General features: G+C 58.1%; 1 protein-coding gene across 1 annotated transcript in view; it reads right to left on the bottom strand.

The window, feature by feature from the left end:
* Positions 1–439: 439 nt before the first annotated feature.
* Positions 440–16,587, bottom strand: part of TRIM3 (tripartite motif containing 3) — an 80,679-nt gene continuing 64,531 nt past the window's right edge. Inside the window, exons 5-12 of the mRNA XM_075851265.1 lie at positions 8,289–8,469; positions 7,488–8,211; positions 7,236–7,339; positions 6,987–7,154; positions 5,992–6,172; positions 5,722–5,792; positions 5,340–5,480; positions 440–5,042 (exon numbers count right to left, since the gene is read on the bottom strand). Coding sequence (XP_075707380.1) covers positions 4,890–5,042; positions 5,340–5,480; positions 5,722–5,792; positions 5,992–6,172; positions 6,987–7,154; positions 7,236–7,339; positions 7,488–8,211; positions 8,289–8,469 — 1,723 coding nt within the window. The 3' untranslated portion in view covers positions 440–4,889. The remainder of the gene's footprint in view (positions 5,043–5,339; positions 5,481–5,721; positions 5,793–5,991; positions 6,173–6,986; positions 7,155–7,235; positions 7,340–7,487; positions 8,212–8,288; positions 8,470–16,587) is intronic.

Genomic DNA, 16,587 nt, shown 5'->3' with positions numbered 1-16,587 from the left:
GATGAACCAGAGGCTGAACGGACACAAAAATTAGGGATTTACTCCATGTAACATCATTGAGGTCCTCTCAGGATCCTGCAGGGAGTAGTCATCATTGTACAATCACCTTCTGCAGGTGGAGTACATTTCCTATACTATATAGAGTGACTCCGCTCCGTGGTTTCAGCGGCAGGATTTGGGTGCCAATACCATTCAGCTAAATAAAACTTTGTGGTTGTGACTTGGGTAACACATTAACGTATCTTGTGCTGATCTCAAGTCCCATCCGGAGCTGCGCTCACAATTCTGTTGCTGCCCTTTGGATCTGTGATCAAGTTTTGTGCTGCAATTTGTTATTTTTTTTACTGCGTCCGAGAAGCACTACATTTCCCACAATGCACTGTAGCAGAGCACACACCTGCGAGTATTGTACATTTCAGACAAGAAGTGACCAGAGGAGCACGGTGAGAGAGGGTTTATTTGCAGCGAGCTGTTCAATCCTGTCTTCATCCAAGGTGTATAATACAAAGGTCCAATAGTCAGGACCATACAATAGAGCCACAGGTCCCAGCGTCACCCTGTACAATCACCCCCACCATCTCACTCATGCACACCTGGTCCTGCAACCTTGATCCTGGGCCCCTGAGCTTACACTCTAATGTCTGTGACCACAGGAGCGGATACATACCAAAGAGGCGTGGCAGAACCAGTAATAGAGGCGGGCTCTGCTGTGATTGGTGGCTGTGGTCCGTTATGGAGGCAGTTGTGGTCAATGTGGCTGGAGCGGCTTCTATTGCTGTGATGGACCCGGCCGCAGGCCCTGAAAAGTGCGCAATTCTCTGCCGCATTGTATGATGGGACTTCTACAATCCTACACACTGCCACATCAAACGCACAACATTCGGGACGAGTCACTGCGGCGTTGGCCTCATTCACATAGCCGTATTTTATTCAGGATTTAGTAGCCAGTGGATCCTAAACACAGAAAACGAACAAGTCTTCCATTCCTCGTCTTCCCTGTTTATTTCCCACTCCTGGTTTTAGCTTCCAAATACTGATGCAAAATACTGACCGAAGCGCACAAGTGTGAACGAGGCCCAGAGCTGCGCCACATCCCAGGAGAGTAAGACATGGCTGCTGTGGGGGAGGGGTTCCTGCTTTCCCCCCGACTAATTCCCATCCTGGTTTGTTATCTTTGCAGTAAATATGAAGCTAAAACACGAATGGAACATAAGACTGCGCCATAAAAGTGCCGCCGCGCAGCGCAGACCACGACCTCAGGGCTCCCTCTCCACGAGCAGACACTTGGGGTTTGTAGAGTTGGTAGTCGGGTCAATCGGCGCTCGTACTCTGATCGCAGCAGCAGGTGTGTGTGGGGGGGGGGGGGGGGTAACACTTAGGCTGGATTCACACGAGCACATTATGTCCGTAATGGACGGACGTATTCCGGCCCCAAGTCCCGGACTGAACTCAGTGCAGGGAGCCGGGCTCCTATCATCATAGTTATGTACAATGCTAGGAGTCCCTGCCTCGCTGTAATAATGTTTTCAGTACGGGACAGTAGTTCCCCGGAGAGGCAGGGACTCCTAGCGTCGTACATAAGTATGATGCTAGGAGCCCGGCTCCCTGCAGTGTGTTCGGTCCGGGACTTGCGGCCGAAATACGTCCGTCCATTACGGACCGAACATGCTCGTCTGAATCCAGTCTTACAGGATATTGTTTTAGCATCTAGATTTGATAATAACTGTAAGAAACCAGACGAGTGACCGCTACTTGTCAACGGCCGGTCTGAGCCGAAACAGGATCAGATCCATCAAGAGAAAGCAGGAAACCCCTCCTCACAGATGACCCCATCGCAGAGATGTAGCTTCATTCACTCACACTCCACCTGTAAAGCAGCATATTGGAGCAGAGCGGAAGTTGTCATCTGACATTGATATCACCACGTATTGGGTATTGTGTTACATGGGACTGCACGTAACATCTACCGCATTATCCCTACTTACACAATGGACAAGCAATGCATAGCCATATAGAGTATGACGACATTCAGCTCTGCTACATCTGCACATTGCCCACTAATAATCATTCCTGCCATGTTTTATGCCATGCGTCCTGCAGATTCCTTCACCCCTGGACACATCAGCTCTTCATTGCCCCCCCCCCCCCGTCCTGCTGCCTCAGACCCTGGTTCAGCCATCCTTCACCCCTGGACACATCCGCTCTTCATTGCGCCCGTCCTGCTGCCTCAGACCCTGGTTCAGCCATCCTTCACCCCTGGACACATCCGCTCTTCATTGCACCCCCCGTCCTGCTGCCTCAGACCCTGGTTCAGCCATCCTTCACCCCTGGACACATCCGCTCTTCATTGCGCCCCCCGTCCTGCTGCCTCAGACCCTGGTTCAGCCATCCTTCACCCCTGGACACATCCGCTCTTCATTGCGCCCCCCGTCCTGCTGCCTCAGACCCTGGTTCAGCCATCCTTCACCCCTGGACACATCCACTCTTCATTGCGCCCCCCGTCCTGCTGCCTCAGACCCTGGTTCAGCCATCCTTCACCCCTGGACACATCCGCTCTTCATTGTGCCCACCGTCCTGCTGCCTCAGACCCTGGTTCAGCCATCCTTCACCCCTGGACACATCCGCTCTTCATTGTGCCCACCGTCCTGCTGCCTCAGACCCTGGTTCAGCCATCCTTCACCCCTGGACACATCCGCTCTTCATTGCGCCCCCCGTCCTGCTGCCTCAGACCCTGGTTCAGCCATCCTTCACCCCTGGACACATCCGCTCTTCATTGCGCCCCCCGTCCTGCTGCCTCAGACCCTGGTTCAGCCATCCTTCACCCCTGGACACATCCACTCTTCATTGCGCCCCCCGTCCTGCTGCCTCAGACCCTGGTTCAGCCATCCTTCACCCCTGGACACATCCGCTCTTCATTGTGCCCACCGTCCTGCTGCCTCAGACCCTGGTTCAGCCATCCTTCACCCCTGGACACATCCGCTCTTCATTGCGCCCCCCGTCCTGCTGCCTCAGACCCTGGTTCAGCCATCCTTCACCCCTGGACACATCCACTCTTCATTGCGCCCCCCGTCCTGCTGCCTCAGACCCTGGTTCAGCCATCCTTCACCCCTGGACACATCCGCTCTTCATTGCGCCCCCCGTCCTGCTGCCTCAGACCCTGGTTCAGCCATCCTTCACCCCTGGACACATCCGCTCTTCATTGCGCCCCCCGTCCTGCTGCCTCAGACCCTGGTTCAGCCATCCTTCACCCCTGGACACATCCGCTCTTCATTGTGCCCACCGTCCTGCTGCCTCAGACCCTGGTTCAGCCATCCTTCACCCCTGGACACATCCGCTCTTCATTGTGCCCACCGTCCTGCTGCCTCAGACCCTGGTTCAGCCATCCTTCACCCCTGGACACATCCGCTCTTCATTGTGCCCACCGTCCTGTGGCCTCAGACCCTCGTTCAGCCATCCTTCACCCCGCACCCCGTCACTTACTGGTAACCATATTGTATCCTCACCGGCTCGGCCACTGGGGTTGATGGTTTTACGTGCTTGTGACATGGCGAGAAGCAGTTACATTCAGTGCGTAGAAAACAAATGTAAAAAACAAAATACAAATACAATGAACATTTAAAAATAAAAATTTAGAATAATAAAAAAAAAAAATGAAATGCAGATGGCAAAACCCCCAAACACTGACACACTTTCTCCAGCAGCCTCAGGATCGTGGGGCAGGACTGGGAGAAGAGCAGAAGGTGGAGACATATGGCAGCCATGCTGGACTGCCACCAGCTCTGCAGTATTTGGCACGAGGTAAGCCATTAAACCATTAGCCCGGCAGGGTCTACACCGCGGAACACGGCTGATGAAATGACAACGAAAATGACAACATACAGAAAAATAGTTCCGGATGTCACCCGGGTCTAGTCTCAGGGCGCAGTCACACAGGCGTTATTACCGCAGATTCCATAACCTCATGGACATGGGCGCTGCCCCCAGTATTTAGCCGACTGTGTCTACTACAGCGCCCATGAAAGGCTGCTGCGTATTCAGTAGAAGGATGAGGAGCAGGGTACACATGGAGGATACCAGGAGGTGGCAGAGAATGGGCTGTGCCAGGCAATGCAGCGCTATCTGAATCAGACCTGGACCGGGCCCTGTCATCTGCTCTATGGCAGGATGCCGCCATGTACAACTGCATGCTGGGAAACCCTGTAACCGGTTGGGACCCTGTTTACCTTTCTCCTCCTGCATTCTTGTGGCCACCTCTAGAGCGTCGAGCCATGTGTCCTGTAAGGTGGAAATCCACACATCCGGAGCACATACTACTGGCAGACACGGGGTACGGGCTCTGCCTATAACGTGGCCACTGACTGTAGTGTCTGGGAACCGCTCGTCACATCGACTCCCATCATAACATGTAATTATCAGTGCAAATTTCAGAGAGCAACCATCATTGTCATCAGCCACATGGTGCAGATAAATTCCACCAGTCTTTCATCTAAGAGGCCCATCCCTCGGCTCGTAGGAGACGCCTGTAAACAACGGCTCGTCCACGATCCTCTTACACGTAGTAAACATTTAGCAGCGTCCATAGCACAGCGTTCTCAGGGGAGATTAGAGCAGGCGCACGGGGAGATAAAGGAGCAGGTAGAACTCCGGGAGAGGACAGAAGGAAGCTGGAGGTGGGGACAGAGGGCGACAGACGTCAATTGTGCGGAGCAGAAGTCGTTTGGCAGAACACAGAAGGGCACCGCAGCGGCTGGCACTAGGACATGGAGTTGGCACTGGCGGCTTAGAATGGACAAGGAAACACCACTTCAGGATGAATAAACAGAGAGCGGGCAGACGTCATGTACACGGCACGGACAGCTGTGCCCATCGAGCCTCCTGTCCCAACAACATCACTGCAGATACCTGTAGACCTTGAAGCAATGGTTTCCCGAGTCAGCAACCACCACATGACCATCAGAGGTGAGCGCCAGCCCTTGAGGGCCATACAGGGGGTCAGCCATGGTGTTAATATAGGACAGAAATGAGCCGGAGCTGTCAAACACCTGGGATGGAACATGGAGGACGAGAGAGAAAAGAGGAGGAAGACAAGACATCAATAATGGCCTCAGTGGAGGTGTGCACGCTGCGCGGGGGGCTCCACACCACGGCTACTATATACAGTGTACTCCGAGCAACTGGGAAATATCCCCCACCCCAACAGTTCAGTCCTGACATTATCCCACCATTACATTCAGCCCTCTGTAATCCTTCTCTTCCATGAACCCCCCCCCCCCACCTAACAAGAGAGCATGCAGAATGTCTGAGCAGCCCCCCCCCCCACCCTAATATCTGGTCCACACCTGAATCCGACTGTTTCCCCAGTCAGCCACAATAATGTTTCCATTAGAATCCACAGCGACTCCGGTGGGAGCGTTAAACTGACCGTTCCCCTCTCCGTGAGAGCCAAACTTATAGAGGAATTCTCCTTCTGCGCTGTACACCTGCATAGACAGAGAGGACAGTGGAGAGTCAACCAGGACTGGGGTGGAACCTCATCATACACATCAAGAAGAAAGTCTCCACACACTACAGCGATTACTGCGGAAGACCACAGGCGGACCCCTCTTCAGCTGTAAGTCAGGAACCACAGGGGTCTGGAGCCGCGACTACCCGGGATAGCGCAGCCTCCATAGTGGATCATGTAGGGTACGGCGGGTGCCGCACGTTGTGATATTCACTCACCTTCACTGAATGGTTGTGGAAATCAGTCACTATAATCTCATTCTTGTTATTGACGGCAACAAAATGGGGACCTAGAAACACAGCGGACAGTGAGCGCCAAATCATATACAAAGCAAAGACCCACAACATGACAAGCCCCGCCCACAATCTAGCGCAAACAGCTCCGCCCATCATCTATACCAGGCTCCACCCATTACTACATAAGGACCCAGCTTCCTGCATTTATGCTCCTCCCACTCAGAAGGCTCCACCAACCACAGTCATAGTTACCATCAAGACTTCCGGTTTGCTGCTTATCTCCAGGATTGCGCCCTCCAAATCTCCCCACTAACTTCCCATTGGACTGGAAGATGAAGATACAGCAGGACTTGTTGTCCACAACAATCAAATGGCCATTTCGGTCCACGGCAACTCCCTTAGGACCCATAAGACGCCCGACACCCACCTTGTTCTATAGACAACGGGCAGAAAGCGACAATGAGAGAAAGACCCAACGAGAGACAGTCAAAACTGACACATGGTCAGATGCAGACACTTCACATGGAAGAGAGACCGTTATGGTAGAATAAGAGAGCGGGAGTCAGAAAGACAGCCGGCTAGAACCGACACATGGTCAGATGCGAGAGAGACGACTAGAAGTGACACATGGAAGAGAGACAGTTATGGTAGGATCAGAGAGTGGGAGTCAGAGAGACAGACGGCCAGAACAGACACATGGTCAGATGCGAGAGAGACGTCTAGAAGTGACACATGGTAAAATGAGAGAGTTGGTAAGGTGTGAGAGAGACAGCCAGTAGAGACACATGATGGCATATAGAGACCACAGGATAGACAGACAGTCAGCCAGAAGTAACGCCCCATGCACATGACCGTGCCAATAATCGCGGCCCACAATTGGGGGCACGGATGTCCGCCCGCATTTTAAGACCGTGCTCCTATACACTGTATGGGAGCATGGCCCGTAAAACACGAAAAAAAACGGACATTCTCCATAATTCCCGACACAGTTCTACAGCACGGACACCCACAATACGGAAAGGCGTCCTGCGGCCAATAGAACTGAATGGGTCCGTAAAACCGCGGACCGTGTCACGGTCCACGGTTTTACGCTCGTGTGCATGGGGCCTAACACAGGACGAGATATCCAGACCACATGAGTGACATCAAGCATGGGGGGGGGGGGGGGTGACTGGAGAAAGCGGTCGGGACGTTCTGCTCTACGTGGTGACAAGACCACAATGCGCAACTCCAGGATCAGATCTCACCTTAAACTTCCCCTCAGGAGAGAAAATGCTGACCCAGCGATTGTCATAATCCGCCACAATGATGTCCCCGTTCATGTCCACGGCCACGCCTGTAGGACGCTGCAGCTGCCCCGGTGATCTGCCCCGTACACCAAATCGCAGCTTAAACTGCCCCTCATTGGAAAAGACCTGCAGTGGGAATAGGAAGAACCGGATGAGCGACACCAGGTGGATGAGCGGCTGTGACAATAACAGAGGATAATACGCTACCTGTATACACTGATTGTTACTGTCCGCCACCATGATACGGTTGTTACTGGAAGCCGAGATACCTTGTAAGTTGGAGAATTCACCTTTGTCGCGCCCACGGGACCCTAAAACAAAGGCCAGTCATGAGGCAAAGCCAACAACGGCACAAATCACAGAGCAGCATACACAACGTCCCACCCCAAGAGCTCACAATCTAATATCACTATAGAGACACATAAGGGATTACTCCCATCAGCCTCGCATGGCCCTTACCTACTCGGAGGATCATCTCATCTTCGATAGGGTTCTCCTTCTTCTTGTTGGTGCTGTACATACTGGACGGTCTCCTCACAGCCTTCTGTCTTATATGACCGCCGCTGGGGGACTTCACTCTGCGTTTCACGTCTTCCGGTGAGGCTGGTACATCTCCAGGCTTTATTGCTCTCACCCGGTAGGGGCTTCCACGCAGAGGTTGGCCATAAAGCCGCAGAGAGAGCTGGTGTTCTCCTTCATGGCGGGGCGTGTACAGCACCTCATAAGTCCCATTCTTATTGTCCGTCACCTCTCCGTCCTGGGTCCCTCCATCTGGACTGGTCAGTTGAGCCTGTAGGGTGGCATTACCACTTCGCACCAATTCTCCATCTTTGTCTTTAGTTGTAACAGTGACAGAGGTTTGGTGTCCCACCAGAGCCTGGCGCAGACCCTCCCCTGTAGCAACTGAGGGATAAGCCACAGCACTAGTGGTAAGAAGAGCTCCCAAATTTTGCAGGGATCGGCGTAATCCGTCCGTCTCCACTCTAAATTCTAACTGTGGGTTCTGCTGCGGATGGAGGGGAAAATCACGGGAGGCCAATTCGTTCAGCTGCTCGCTCATCTGCTTTCTCACCAGGAGGACTTCAGTCTCCGAGCCATGACCAAGAGCCTGCTCGGTGAAACGCACGCTGCTCTCCATGTTATCCAGACCTTGTCTCAAAGACGAGAGCTGAGCCTGCAGAACCTGAAACGGAGGAAACGACATACGTGAGGAGCACCACATAATGTCTCCCCCAGACCCCCAGCACATGAGAAACCCACCTTCTGCTTGCCGACACAAATGGTGTCCAGATCCTGAAGCAGCAAGTTCTTCCTTTGCTGCAGAGCTCGCTCCAGCTCCTCAAACGTGGAGCAGATCTCATTCACAGCCGCGCTTTTCCTCTCGCTGAGCTGCCGGCTGATTTCACTCACCAGGTCAATGGCGGAGGTCAGCCGCGGGATCCTGGGGGGGACAAGGCCGACATCTTGTTAGACATGATAAAGTTTGGAGAGCCTGTTGCTTGTCCCCCAGCCCTGGTCAATCCTCTGGAATCATGCGGCGTCCACTAAATATTCTTCAGTGCCTTAAGATACGAGACTCAGGGCTTCATGGATGGCGTATTGCACCCGTATTTAACTGTATGTATAAAGCACGTAACACACGGACCCCCCAAGGTCCTACTCAACTCTGATCACCAGAATCGCGGTTTGATTATTATACGTTATGCCAAAGAAGGACAACCGGTGACCAGAGACAGGGTCATGGGTGCCCAAGGCTGATTGATGTGCGGGGGAGGGGATGCTAGCCCATCTGGTCTGATCCCACAGAAGATCTACTGTACCACACTAAAGGCCCTTTTACGCGGCTGATAAGCGGCCGGTGCAGCGAGCGCTGGTCCACGAGACATCATTGATTGGCGCTCGTCTGCGCCTGTCACACGGGGCTATGGATGGGGAGGAGCGCTCGTTACTCCGACCCCTCGTCCCCGTACGTTATCATCCTGTCGGCAGGGCGTCTCCCGTTTACACAACTAGATGAGCTGCCGACAACCAGAATACTTCACTTTTTAACCCCTTCCCCTGCATTCTGGGCCCTAATGACCAAGCGGTTTTATAGTTTTTCCATTGTCACTTTCGAAGAACTATAACTTTTTTATTTTTTGCGTCGACATAGCTGTAGAAGGTCTTGTTTATTGCGGGACGAGTTGTATTTTTTAATAGCACCATTTTGGGTACATATTTATTAAGTTTTATTAACTTCTTTTTTGGGGGGGGCGAATAGAAAAAAAGCTGAAATTTCACCACGCTTTTTTGTGTCCTAAATCTACGCCGTTTACCATGTGGTATAGATAACACAATCACTTTATTCAGCGATACCAAACTTGTATAGATTTTGTATCTTTTACGACTTACAAAGTAAAAACACTTTTTTTTTCAAAATGATTTGTTTTGTGTCTCTGTATTTGAAGAGCCGTAACTTTTTTTTATTGTTCCACCGATGCAGTTGTATGAGGGCTTTTTTCTTTTGCGGGACGACTTGTAGTTTTTATCGGTACCATTTTGGAGTAGATGCGACTTTTTGATCACGTTTTATCACATTTTTTTTAAAGTCAGGATTAACAGAAAACAGCAATTTTTCCATTGGTTTTATTTGAGTTTTTACGGCGTTCACCGTGCAGGTTAAATAATGTAATAACTTTATAGTCGGGGTCGTTACGGACGCGGCGATACTAAATATGCGTAACTTTATTGCTTTATTTTGTTGTTTTTTTTAATAGTAAAGCATTTTGTAAGGGGAAAAAGTGGGTCTACTTCTGTATATAGCGTATTATGCCTGTCCGCGTATTACGCCTCCGGCATGACCCAGCCGGCATTCACTACAGGCAGAGCTTGGGGTCTTTATTAGGCCTCGGCTGCCATAGGAGACACAGACGCTCGGTGATCTTATCGCCAGGTGCTGGTGGGATGAGAGGAGCGCCCTCCCTCCAAAACCACTCAGATGCGGAGCACGCTATTGAGCGCGGCATCTGAGGGGTTACACGGGTCAGATCGATACTGATAGGGATCTCACGTGTTTGAGCAGGGACGCCCCCAGCCCTCATATACCTCAGGCCACTGAGAGCAGGGACGCCCCCAGCCCTCATACCTCTGGCAGCTGACAGCAGGGACGCCCCAAGCCCTCATACCTCTGGCAGCGGAGAGCAGGGATGCCCCCAGCCCTCATACCTCTGGCAGCGGAGAGCAGGGACGCTCCCAGCCCTCATATACCTCAGGCCGCTGAGAGCAGGGACGCCCCCAGCCCTCATACCTCTGGCAGCTGACAGCAGGGACGCCCCAAGCCCTCATACCTCTGGCAGCGGAGAGCAGGGATGCCCCCAGCCCTCATACCTCTGGCAGCGGAGAGCAGGGACGCCCCCAGCCCTCATACCTCTGGCAGCGGAGAGCAGGGACGCCCCCAGCCCTCATACCTCTGGCAGCTGACAGCAGGGACGCCCGCAGCCCTAATACCTCTGGCAGCTAACAGCAGGGACGCCCCCAGCCCTCTGGTAGCTGACAGCAGGGACGCCCCCAGCCCTCACACCTCTGGCAGCGGAGAGCAGGGACGCCCCCAGGCCTCACACCTCTGGCAGCTGACAGCAGGAACGCCCCCAGCCCTATGGCAGCTGACAGCAGGGACGCCCCCACACCTCTTGCAGCTGAGAGCAGGGAGCCCCCATACTTCTGGCAGCGGAGAGCAGGGACACCCCCAGCCCTAATACCTCTGGCAGCTGAGAGCAGGGACGCCCCCAGCCCTCATAGCTCTGGCAGCAGGGACGCCCCCAGCCCTCATACCTCTGGCAGCAGGGACTCCCCCAGCCCTCATACCTCTGGCAGCAGGGACGCCCCCAGCCCTCATACCTCTGGCAGCAGGAACGCCCCCAGCCCTCTGGTAGCTGACAGCAAGGACGCCCCGAGCCCTCATACCTCTGGCAGCGGAGAGCAGGGACGCCCCCAGCCCTCAGGCAGCTGACAGCAGGGACGCCCCCAGCCCTCTGGTAGCGGACAGCAGGGACGCCCAGAGCACTCATACCTCTGGCAGCGGAGAGCAGGGACGCCCCCAGCCCTCAGGCAGCTGACAGCAGGGACGCCCCCAGCCCTCTGGCCGCTGAGAGCATGGACGCCCCCAGCCCTCTGGCCGCTGAGAGCATGGACGCCCCCAGCCCTCATACCTCTGGCAGCTGACAGCAGGGACGCCCCGAGCCCTCATACCTCTGGCAGCGGAGAGCAGGGACGCCCCCAGCCCTCATACCTCTGGCAGCTGACAGCAGGGACACCCCCAGCCCTCATACCTCTGGCCACTGAGAGCAGGGACGCCCCCAGCCCTGATACCTCTGGCAGCGGAAAGCAGGGACGCCCCCAGCCCTGATACCTCTGGCAGCGGAGAGCATACCTCTGGCAGCAGGGACGCCCCCAGTCCTCATACCTCTGGCAGCAGGGACGCCCCCAGCCCTCATACCTCTGGCAGCAGGGACGCCCCCAGCCCTCATACCTCTGGCAGCGGACAGCAGGGACGCCCCCAGCCCTCATACCTCTGGCAGGGGACAGCAGGGACGCCCCCAGCCCTCATACCTCTGGCAGCGGACAGCAGGGACGCACCCAGCCCTCATACCTCTGGCAGCGTACAGTAGGGACGCCCCCAGGCCTCATACCTCTGGCAGCAGAGAGCAGGAACGCCCCAGCACTCATACCTCTGGCAGCTAACAGCAGGGACGCCCCCAGCCCTCTGGTAGCTGACAGCAGGGACGCCCCCAGCCCTCATACCTCTGGCAGCTGAGAGCAGGGACGCCCCAGCCCTCATACCTCTGGCAGCGGAGAGCAGGAATGCCGCCAGCCCTCTGGCAGCGGAGAGCAGTGACGCCCCCAGCCCTCATACCTCTGGCAGCGGAGAGAAGGGACGCCCCCAGCCCTAATACCTCTGGCAGCTAACAGCAGGGACGCCCCCAGCCCTCACACCTCTGGCAGCGGAGAGCAGGGACGCCCCAAGCCCTCATACCTCTGGCAGCGGAGAGCAGGGACGCCCCCAGCCCTCATACCTCTGGCAGCTGAGAGCAGGGATGCCCCCAGCCCTCATACCTCTGGCAGCTGAGAGCAGGGATGCCCCCAGCCCTCATACCTCTGGCAGCTGAGAGCAGGGATGCCCCCAGCCCTCATACCTCTGGCAGCTGACAGCAGGGACGCCCCCAGCCCTCATACCTCTGGCAGCGGAGAGCAGGGGAGCCCTCTGGCAGCTGAGAGCAGGAACGCCCCCAGCCCTCTGGTAGCTGACAGCAGGGACGCCCCCAGCCCTCTGGTAGCTGACAGCAGGGACGCCCCCAGCCCTCTCACCTCTGGCAGCTGAGAGCAGGGAGCCCCCAGCCCTCATACCTCTGGCAGCGGAGAGCAGGGACACGCCCAGCCCTCATACCTCTGGCAGCTGAGAGCAGGGACGCCACCAGCCCTCATACCTCTGGCAGCTGAGAGCAGGGACGCCCCCAGCCCTCATACCTCTGGCAGCAGGGACGCCCCCAGCCCTCATACCTCTGGCAGCGGAGAGCAGGGACATCCTCATACCTCTGACAGCAGGGACGCCCCCAGCCCTCATACCTCTAGCAGCGGACAGCAGGGACGCCCCCAGCCCTCATACCTCTGGCAGCGGACAGCAGGGACGCCCCCAGGCCTCATACCTCTGGCAGCAGAGAGCAGGAACGCCCCAGCACTCATACCTCTGGCAGCTAACAGCAGGGACGCCCCCAGCCCTCTGGTAGCTGACAGCAGGGACGCCCCCAGCCCTCACACCTCTGGCAGCAGAGAGCAGGGACACGCCCAGCCCTCATACCTCTGGCAGCGGAGAGCAGGGACGCCCCCAGACCTCATACCTCTGGCAGCGGAGAGCAGGGACGCCCCCAGACCTCATACCTCTGGCCGCTGAGAGCAGGGACGCCCCCAGCCCTCATACCTCTGGCAGCAGAGAGAAGGGACGCCCCCAGCCCTCATACCTCTGGCAGCGGAGAGCAGGAACGCCGCCAGCCCTCTGGCAGCGGAGAGCAGTGACGCCCCCAGCCCTCATACCTCTGGCAGCGGAGAGAAGGGACGCCCCCAGCCCTCATACCTCTGGCAGCGGAGAGAAGGGACGCCCCCAGCCCTCATACCTCTGGCAGCGGAGAGCAGGGATGCCCCCAGCCCTCATACCTCTGGCAGCGGAGAGCAGGGCGCCCCCAGCCCTCACACCTCTGGCAGCGGATAGCAGGGACGCCCCCAGCCCTCATACCTCTTGCAGCGGAGAGCAGGGACGCCCCCAGCCCTCATACCTCTGGCAGCTAAGAGCAGGGATGCCCCCAGCCCTCATACCTCTGGCAGCTGAGAGCAGGGATGCCCCCAGCCCTCATACCTCTGGCAGCTGAGAGCAGGGATGCCCCCAGCCCTCTAGCAGCGGAGAGCAGGGACGCCCCCAGCCTCACACCTCTGGCAGCTGAGAGAAGGGAGCCCCCAGCCCTCATACCTCTGGCAGCGGAGAGCAGGGACACCCCCAGCCCTCATACCTCTGGCAGCTGAGAGCAGGGACGCCCCCAGCCCTCATACCTCTGGCAGCTGAGAGCAGGGACGCCCCCAGCCCTCATACCTCTGGCAGCAGGGACGCCCCCAGCCCTCATACCTCTGGCAGCAGGGACGCCCCCAGCCCTCATACCTCTGGCAGCAGGCAGCAGGAACGCCCCCAGCCCTCTGGTAGCTGACAGCAAGGACGCCCCGAGCCCTCATACCTCTGGCAGCGGAGAGCAGGGACGCCCCCAGCCCTCAAGCAGCTGACAGCAGGGACGCCCCCAGCCCTCAAGCAGCTGACAGCAGGGACGCCCCGAGCCCTCATACCTCTAGCAGCGGAGAGCAGGGAGGCCCCCAGTCCTCATACCTCTGGCAGCTGAGAGCAGGGACGCCCCCAGCCCTCAGAGCAGGGACGCCCCCAGCCCTCATACCTCTGGCAGCTGACAGCAAGGACACCCCCAGCCCGCATACTTCTGGCAGCGCAGAGCAGGAACGCCGCCAGCCCTCTGGTAGCTGACAGCAGGGACGCCCCGAGCCCTCATACCTCTGGCAGCGGAGAGCAGGGACGCCCCCAGCCCTCATACCTCTGGCAGCGAAGAGAAGGGACGCCCCCAGCCCTCATACCTCTGGCAGCAGGGATGCCCCCAGCCCTCATACCTCTGGCAGCTGACAGCAGGGACACCCCCAGCCCTCATACCTCTGGCCGCTGAGAGCAGGGACGCCCCCAGCCATCATACCTCTGGCAGCTGAGAGCTTGGACGCCCCCAGCCCTCATACCTCTGGCAGCTGACAGCAGGGACGCCCCCAGCCCTCATACCTCTGGCAGCTGACAGCAGGGACGCCCCCAGCCCTCATACCTCTGGCAGCTGACAGCAGGGAGCCCCCAGCCCTCATACCTCTGGCAGCGGAGAGCAGGGACGGCCCCAGCCCTCATACCTCTAGCAGCGGAGAGCAGGGACGCCCCCAGCCCTCATACCTCTGGCAGCTGACAGCAAGGACACCCCCAGCCCGCATACTTCTGGCAGCTGACAGCAGGGACGCCCCGAGCCCTCATACCTCTGGCAGCGGAGAGCAGGGACGCCCCCAGCCCTCATACCTCTGGCAGCGAAGAGAAGGGACGCCCCCAGCCCTCATACCTCTGGCAGCAGGGACGCCCCCAGCCCTCATACCTCTGGCAGCAGGGACGCCCCCAGCCATCATACCTCTGGCAGCTGAGAGCTTGGACGCCCCCAGCCCTCATACCTCTGCCAGCGGACAGCAGGGACGCCCCCAGCCCTCATACCTCTGGCAGCTGACAGCAGGGAGCCCCCAGCCCTCATACCTCTGGCAGCGGAGAGCAGGGACGCCCCCAGCCCTCATACCTTTGGCAGCGGACAGCAGGGACGCCCCCAGCCCTCATACCTCTGGCAGTGGACAGCAGGGTACCCCCAGCCCTCATACCTCTGGCAGCGGACAGCAGGGACGCCCCCAGCCATCTGGCAGCTGACAGCAGGGACGCCCCCAGCCCTCTGGCAGCGGAGAGCAGGAACGCCCCCAGCCCTCATACCTCTGGCAGCAGGGACACCCCCAGCCCTCATACCTCTGGCAGCAGGGACACCCCCAGCCCTCATACCTCTGGCAGCAGGGACACCCCCAGCCCTCATACTTCTGGCAGCAGGGACACCCCCAGCCCTCATACTTCTGGCAGCTGACAGCAGGGACGCCCCCAGCCCTCATACCTCTGGCAGCGGAGAGCAGGAACGCCCCCAGCCCTCTGGCAGCGGAGAGCAGGAACGCACCCAGCCCTCTGGCAGCGGAGAGCAGGAACGCACCCAGCCCTCTGGTAGCTGACAGCAGGGACGCCACCAGCCCTCACACCTCTGGCAGCTGAGAGCAGGGAGCCCCCAGCCCTCACACCTCTGGCAGCGGAGAGCAGGGACACCCCCAGCCCTCATACCTCTGGCAGCTGAGAGCAGGGACGCCCCCAGCCCTCATACCTCTGGCAGCTGAGAGCAGGGACGCCCCCAGCCCTCATACCTCTGGCAGCAGGGACGCCCCCAGCCCTCATACCTCTGGCAGCAGGGACGCCCCCAGCCCTCATACCTCTGGCAGCAGGGACGCCCCCAGCCCTCATACCTCTGGCAGCAGGGACGCCCCCAGCCCTCATACCACTGGCAGCAGGGACGCCCCCAGCCCTCATACCACTGGCAGCAGGGACGCCCCCAGCCCTCATACCTCTGGCAGCTGACAGCAGGAACGCCCCCAGCCCTCTGGTAGCTGACAGCAAGGACGCCCCGAGCCCTCATACCTCTGGCAGCGGAGAGCAGGGACGCCCCCAGCCCTCAAGCAGCTGACAGCAGGGACGCCCCCAGCCCTCATACCTCTAGCAGCGGAGAGCAGGGACGCCCCCAGCCCTCTGGCCGCTGAGAGCAGGGACGCCCCCAGCCCTAATACCTCTGGCAGCTGACAGCAAGGACACCCCCAGCACGCATACTTCTGGCAGCGGAGAGCAGGAACGCCGCCAGCCCTCATACCTCTGGCAGCTGACAGCAGTGACGCCCCCAGCCCTCACACCTCTGGCAGCGGAGAGAAGGAACGCCCCCAGCCCCCATACCTCTTGCAGCGGAGAGCAGGGACGCCCCCAGCCCTCATACCTCTGGCAGCTAAGAGCAGGGATGCCCCCAGCCCTCATACCTCTGGCAGCTGAGAGCAGGGATGCCCCCAGCCCTCATACCTCTGGCAGCTGAGGGCAGGGATGCCCCCAGCCCTCATACCTCTGGCAGCTGAGGGCAGGGATGCCCCCAGCCCTCATACCTCTGCCAGCTGACAGCAGGGACGCCCCCAGCCCTCATACCTCTGGCAGCTGACAGCAGGAACGCCCCCAGCCCTCTGGTAGCTGACAGCAAGGACGCCCCGAGCCCTCATACCTCTGGCAGCGGAGAGCAGGGACGCCCCCAGCCCTCAAGCAGCTGACAGCAGGGACGCCCCCAGCCCTCATACCTCTAGCAGCGGAGAGCAGGGACGCCCCCAGCCCTCTGGCCGCTGA

The sequence above is a fragment of the Rhinoderma darwinii genome, chromosome 2, assembly GCF_050947455.1.
Source record: "Rhinoderma darwinii isolate aRhiDar2 chromosome 2, aRhiDar2.hap1, whole genome shotgun sequence".
In the NCBI taxonomy this organism is placed as follows: Eukaryota; Metazoa; Chordata; class Amphibia; order Anura; family Rhinodermatidae; genus Rhinoderma; species Rhinoderma darwinii.
Note: the sequence above shows the minus strand (reverse complement) of the source record. Positions and strands in the feature narration are given on the sequence as shown.